At 40.9% G+C, this 7,500-nt stretch overlaps 1 protein-coding gene across 1 annotated transcript in view; it reads left to right on the top strand.

Annotated features, from left to right (window-relative positions):
• The window catches only part of LOC124025099 (MHC class II transactivator-like), a 24,142-nt gene that overhangs the window by 14,879 nt on the left and 1,763 nt on the right, over positions 1–7,500 (top strand). The window contains 5 exon segments of the mRNA XM_046338765.1: positions 2,035–2,115; positions 2,220–2,303; positions 4,337–4,420; positions 5,090–5,112; positions 5,115–5,172. Coding sequence (XP_046194721.1) covers positions 2,035–2,115; positions 2,220–2,303; positions 4,337–4,420; positions 5,090–5,112; positions 5,115–5,172 — 330 coding nt within the window.

Genomic DNA, 7,500 nt, shown 5'->3' with positions numbered 1-7,500 from the left:
GCCAAGAGTTACCACTGGTTTGACTAGGTAATAAGCCAAGAGTTACCACTCTGACTAGGTAATAAGCCAAGAGTTACCACTGGTTTGACTAGGTAATAAGCCAAGAGTTACCACTCTGACTAGGTAATAAGCCAAGAGTTACCACTGGTTTGACTAGGTAATAAGCCAAGAGTTACCACTGGTTTGACTAGGTAATAAGCCAAGAGTTACCACTCTGACTAGGTAATAAGCCAAGAGTTACCACTCTGACTAGGTAATAAGCCAAGAGTTACCACTCTGACTAGGTAATAAGCCAAGAGTTACCACTGGTTTGACTAGGTAATAAGCCAAGAGTTACCACTGGTTTGACTAGGTAATAAGCCAAGAGTTACCACTGGTTTGACTAGGTAATAAGCCAAGAGTTACCACTCTGACTAGGTAATAAGCCAAGAGTTACCACTGGTTTGACTAGGTAATAAGCCAAGAGTTACCACTCTGACTAGGTAATAAGCCAAGAGTTACCACTGGTTTGACTAGGTAATAAGCCAAGAGTTACCACTCTGACTAGGTAATAAGCCAAGAGTTACCACTCTGACTGGGTAATAAGCCAAGAGTTACCACTCTGACTAGGTAATAAGCCAAGAGTTACCACTGGTTTGACTAGGTAATAAGCCAAGAGTTACCACTCTGACTGGGTAATAAGCCAAGAGTTACCACTCTGACTAGGTAATAAGCCAAGAGTTACCACTGGTTTGACTAGGTAATAAGTCAAGAGTTACCACTCTGACTGGGTAATAAGCCAAGAGTTACCACTCTTTGACTAGGTAATAAGCCAAGAGTTACCACTGGTTTGACTAGGTAATAAGCCAAGAGTTACCACTGGTTTGACTAGGTAATAAGCCAAGAGTTACCACTCTGACTAGGTAATAAGCCAAGAGTTACCACTCTGACTAAGCCAAGAGTTACCACTCTGACTAGGTAATAAGCCAAGAGTTACCACTGGTTTGACTAGGTAATAAGCCAAGAGTTACCACTGGTTTGACTAGGTAATAAGCCAAGAGTTACCACTGGTTTGACTAGGTAATAAGCCAAGAGTTACCACTCTGACTAGGTAATAAGCCAAGAGTTACCACTGGTTTGACTAGGTAATAAGCCAAGAGTTACCACTCTGACTAGGTAATAAGCCAAGAGTTACCACTGGTTTGACTAGGTAATAAGCCAAGAGTTACCACTGGTTTGACTAGGTAATAAGCCAAGAGTTACCACTGGTTTGACTAGGTAATAAGCCAAGAGTTACCACTGGTTTGACTAGGTAATAAGCCAAGAGTTACCACTGGTTTGACTAGGTAATAAGCCAAGAGTTACCACTCTGACTAGGTAATAAGCCAAGAGTTACCACTCTGACTAGGTAATAAGCCAAGAGTTACCACTGGTTTGACTAGGTAATAAGACTAAGAGTTACCACTCTGACTACCACTCTGGGTAATAAGCCAAGAGTTACCACTCTGACTAGGTAATAAGCCAAGAGTTACCACTGGTTTGACTAGGTAATAAGCCAAGAGTTACCACTGGTTTGACTAGGTAATAAGCCAAGAGTTACCACTCTGACTAGGTAATAAGCCAAGAGTTACCACTCTGACTGGGTAATAAGCCAAGAGTTACCACTCTGACTAGGTAATAAGCCAAGAGTTACCACTGGTTTGACTAGGTAATAAGCCAAGAGTTACCACTCTGACTAGGTAATAAGCCAAGAGTTACCACTCTGACTAGGTAATAAGCCAAGAGTTACCACTGGTTTGACTAGGTAATAAGCCAAGAGTTACCACTCTGACTAGGTAATAAGCCAAGAGTTACCACTGGTTTGACTAGGTAATAAGCCAAGAGTTACCACTCTGACTAGGTAATAAGCCAAGAGTTACCACTCTGACTAGGTAATAAGCCAAGAGTTACCACTGGTTTGACTAGGTAATAAGCCAAGAGTTACCACTGGTTTGACTAGGTAATAAGCCAAGAGTTACCACTGGTTTGAGAAAGTGTGTTTGTGTGTGTGTATAGGTTGGGGCCAGTGAATGGTCCTCTGGCGCTCCCTAAACTCCTGGAGCTGCTGCCAGCCCTGCACAGTCTACATCACCTGGAGTAAGTAGCGCTCTACTGATGGACCACGGGACAACGGCTTTCACTTTATTACGCTGTCGGTCTAATCTCTCTGTCTCCCTAATCTCTCTGTCTCCCTCACCCAGTCTGGAGAACAGTAAACTGGGGGACAGTGGGGCTGAGGGTCTGGCTGGAGCTGTGCTGTCTCTCTCCTCTCTGCAGATTATCAAGTAAGAAACCTCACACTGAGCTCTCTAGTCTCTAGATCAACCTGTTCATCACTGAGCTCTCTACTCTCTAGATCAACCTGTTCATCACTGAGCTCTCTACTCTCTAGATCAACCTGTCCATCACTGAGCTCTCTTGTCTCTAGATCAAACATCAACCTGTCCATCACTGAGCCCTCTACTCTCTAGATCAACCTGTTAATCACTGAGCTCTCTACTCTCTAGATCAACCTGTTCATCACTGAGCTCTCTACTCTCTAGATCAACCTGTCCATCACTGAGCTCTCTTGTCTCTAGATCAAACATCAACCTGTCCATCACTGAGCCCTCTACTCTCTAGATCAACCTGTCCATCACTGAGCTCTCTTGTCTCTAGATCAAACATCAACCTGTCCATCACTGAGCCCTCTACTCTCTAGATCAACCTGTCCATCACTGAGCCCTCTACTCTCTAGATCAACCTGTCCATCACTGAGCCCTCTACTCTCTAGATCAACCTGTCCATCACTGAGCTCTCTACTCTCTAGATCAACCTGTCCATCACTGAGCTCTCTACTCTCTAGATCAACCTGTCCATCACTGAGCTCTCTTGTCTCTAGATCAAACATCAACCTGTCCATCACTGAGCTCTCTTGTCTCTAGATCAAACATCAACCTGTCCATCACTGAGCTCTCTACTCTCTAGATCAACCTGTTAATCACTGAGCTCTCTACTCTCTAGATCAACCTGTCCATCACTGAGCTCTCTTGTCTCTAGATCAACCTGTCCATCACTGAGCTCTCTTGTCTCTAGATCAAACATCAACCTGTCCATCACTGAGCTCTCTACTCTCTAGATCAACCTGTCCATCACTGAGCTCTCTTGTCTCTAGATCAAACATCAACCTGTCCATCACTGAGCCCTCTACTCTCTAGATCAACCTGTCCATCACTGAGCTCTCTTGTCTCTAGATCAAACATCAACCTGTCCATCACTGAGCCCTCTACTCTCTAGATCAACCTGTTCATCACTGAGCTCTCTACTCTCTAGATCAACCTGTCCATCACTGAGCTCTCTACTCTCTAGATCAACCTGTCCATCACTGAGCTCTCTTGTCTCTAGATCAACCTGTCCATCACTGAGCTCTCTTGTCTCTAGATCAAACATCAACCTGTCCATCACTGAGCTCTCTACTCTCTAGATCAACCTGTCCGTCACTGAGCTCTCTACTCTCTAGATCAACCTGTTCATCACTGAGCTCTCTACTCTCTAGATCAACCTGTTCATCACTGAGCTCTCTTGTCTCTAGATCAACCTGTCCATCACTGAGCTCTCTTGTCTCTAGATCAACCTGTTCATCACTGAGCTGTCTAGATAATATCTATCTATAGATCTCTGGGGTCATTATGACCCAGAAAAGGTTGGTGACCTCTGCCCTAGATAATATCTATCTGCACTATCATTCAGTCAGTTACTGTGCTTTTGTTAATAATGTTTATTGTCTCTCCTCCTCTCCCCTCCTCTCCTTTCTCCTCTCCTCTCTTCTTTTCTCCTCTTTCTTCCTCCTCTCCCCACTCTCCTCCTCTCTGCCCCTCCTCCTTTCTCCCCACTCTCCTCCTCTCTGCCCCTTGTCCTTTCTCCCCACTCTCCTCCTCTCCGCCCCTCCTCATTTCTCCCCACTCTCCTCCTCTCCTCCCCTCCTCTCTTCTTCTCTTCCCTCCTCTCCTTTCTCCCCTCCTCCTCTCCTTTCTCCTCCCCTTCTCTCCTTTCTCCTCCCCTTTCACCTCCCCTCCTCTCCTCCCCTTTCTGTCCCCTCCTCTCTCTCCAGTCTGTAATCTTCTCTCCTCCCTGCTTCTCTCCTCCCTCCTCTCTTCCTCTCCTCTCCTCTCCTCTCCTTCTCCTCTCCTCTCCTCCTCTCCCTCTCCTCTCCTCTCCTCTCCTCTCTCTCCTCTCCAGTCTCTCTTCTCTTCTCCTCTCTCCTCTCCTCTCCTCTCCTCTCCTCTCCTCTCCTCTCCTCTCCTCTCCTCTTCTCTTCTCTTCTCTTCTCTTCTCTCAGTCTGTCCCAGAACTGTATAGGAGACCAGGGAATAGAGAGTCTGGCTCCTGCTCTGTCTACCATCCCCTCGCTGCACTGTCTCAGGTGCACACACACACACACACACACACACACACACACACACACACACACACACACACACACACACACACACACACACACACACACACACACACACACACACACACACACACACACACACACACACACACACACACACACACACACACACACACACACACACACACACACACACACACACACCCTGTCTATTGTCCAGTCTGTAATCTGATGGTCTAATCCTGTCTATTCTCCAGTCTGTAATCTGATGGTCTAATCCTGTCTATTCTCCAGTCTGTAATCTGATGGTCTAATCCTGTCTATTCTCCAGTCTGTAATCTGAACGGTCTAATCCAGTCTATTCTCCAGTCTGTAATCTGATGGTCTAATCCAGTCTATTCTCCAGTCTGTAATCTGATGGTCTAATCCTGTCTATTCTCCAGTCTGAATGGTCTAATCCTGTCTATTCTCCAGTCTGTAATCTGAACAGTCTAATCCTGTCTATTGTCCAGTCTGTAATCTGATGGTCTAATCCTGTCTATTCTCCAGTCTGAACGGTCGAATCCTGTCTATTCTCCAGTCTGTAATCTGAACGGTTTAATCCTGTCTATTGTCCAGTCTGTAATCTGATGGTCTATTCCTGTCTATTCTCCAGTCTGTAATCTGAACGGTTTAATCCTGTCTATTCTCCAGTCTGTACAGTAATGTGATATCTGACGGGGTGCTGAGAGTCTGGCTGCTGTTTTACCTCAGATGACATCACTCAGTGACCTGGAGTAAGTCTGAATTATAAAACATTACAGCAGTAAGTCTGAATTATAAAACATTACAGCAGTAAATCTGAATTATAAAACATTACCGCAGTAAATCTGAATTATAAAACATTACTGCAGTAATAAGACAGTAAGTCTGAATTATAAAACATTACAGCAGTAAGTCTGAATTATAAAACATTACTGCAGTAAGTCTGAATTATAAAACATTACTGCAGTAAGTCTGAAACATAAAACATGACTGCAGTAAGTCTGAATTATAAAACATGACTGCAGGAGAAGAGCAGTAAGTCTGAAACATAAAACATGACTGCAGTAAGTCTGAATTATAAAACATTACTGCAGTAGCAGAAACTTACTGCAGTAAGTCTGAATTATAAAACATGACTGCAGTAATAAGGCAGTAAGTCTGAATTATAAAACATGACTGCAGTATTAAGGCAGTAAGTCTAAAACATAAAACATGACTGCAGTAAGTCTGAATTATAAAACATTACAGCAGTAAGTCTGAAACATAAAACATTACTGCAGTATTAAGGCAGTAAGTCTGAAACATAAAACATTACTGCAGTAAGTTTGAATTACAAAACATTACTGCAGTAATAATGCAGTAAGTCTGAATTATAAAACATGACTGCAGTAATAATGCAGTAAGTCTGAATTATAAAACATGACTGCAGTAAGTTTGAATTACAAAACATTACTGCAGTAATAATGCAGTAAATCTGAATTATAAAACATGACTGCAGTAAGTCTGAATTATAAAACATTACTGCAGTAAATCTGAATTATAAAACATTACTGCAGTAAGTCTGAATTATAAAACATGACTGCAGTAAGTATAAATTATAAAACATTACAGCAGTAAGTCTGAATTATAAAACATGACTGCAGTAAGTCTGAATTACAAAACATTACAGCAGTAAGTCTGAAATATAAAACATTACAGCAGTAAGTCTGAATTATAAAACATTACAGCAGTAAGTCTGAATTATAAAACATTACAGCAGTAAGTCTCAATTATAAAACATTACAGCAGTAAGTCTGAATTATAAAACATTACAGCAGTAAGTCTGAATGATAAAACATTACAGCAGTAAGTCTCAATTATAAAACATGACTGCAGTAAGTCTGAATTATAAAACATGACTGCAGTAAGTCTGAATTATAAAACATGACAGCAGTAAGTCTGAATTATAAAACATGACTGCGGTAATAATGCATTAAGTCTGAAACATAAAACATTACTGCAGTAATAAGGCAGTAAGTCTGAAACATAAAACATTACTGCAGTAGCAGAGCAGTAAGTCTGAAACATAAAACATTACTGCAGTAGCAGAGCAGTAAGTCTGAAACATAAAACATTACTGCAGTAGCAGAGCAGTAAGTCTGAAACATAAAACATTACTGCAGTAGCAGAGCAGTAAGTCTGAAACATAAAACATTACTGCAGTAGCAGAGCATTAAGTCTGAATTATAAAACATTACAGCAGTAAGTCTGAATTATAAAACATTACTGCAGTAAGTCTGAATTATAAAACATTACAGCAGTAAGTCTGAATTATAAAACATTACAGCAGTAAGTCTGAATTATAAAACATTACTGCAGTAAGTCTGAATTATAAAACATTACAGCAGTAAGTCTGAATTATAAAACATTACTGCAGTAAGTATGAATTATAAAACATTACAGCAGTAAGTCTGAATTATAAAACATTACAGCAGTAAGTCTGAATTATAAAACATTACTGCAGTAAGTCTGAATTATAAAACATTACTGCAGTAAGTCTGAATTATAAAACATTACAGCAGTAAATCTGAATTATAAAACATTACAGCAGTAAGTCTGAATTATAAAACATTACTGCAGTAAGTCTGAATTACAAAACATTACTGCAGGAGCAGAGCAGTAAGTCTGAAACATAAAACATTACTGCAGTAGCAGAGCAGTAAGTCTGAATTATAAAACATGACTGCAGTAAGTCTGAATTATAAAACATTACAGCAGTAAGTCTGAATTATAAAACATGACTGCAGTAATAAGGCAGTAAGTCTGAAACATAAAACATTACTGCAGTATTAAGGCAGTAAGTCTGAAACATAAAACATTACTGCAGTAAGTTTGAATTACAAAACATTACTGCAGTAATAATGCAGTAAGCCTGAATTATAAAACATGACTGCAGTAATAATGCAGTAAGTCTGAATTATAAAACATGACTGCAGTATTAAGGCAGTAAGTCTGAATTATAAAACATGACTGCAGTAAGTCTGAATTACAAAACATTACTGCAGTAAGTCTGAATTACAAAACATGACAGCAGTAAGTCT

Source organism: Oncorhynchus gorbuscha, unplaced genomic scaffold, assembly GCF_021184085.1.
Source record: "Oncorhynchus gorbuscha isolate QuinsamMale2020 ecotype Even-year unplaced genomic scaffold, OgorEven_v1.0 Un_scaffold_2171, whole genome shotgun sequence".
Taxonomy (NCBI): domain Eukaryota; kingdom Metazoa; phylum Chordata; class Actinopteri; order Salmoniformes; family Salmonidae; genus Oncorhynchus; species Oncorhynchus gorbuscha.
Note: the sequence above shows the minus strand (reverse complement) of the source record. Positions and strands in the feature narration are given on the sequence as shown.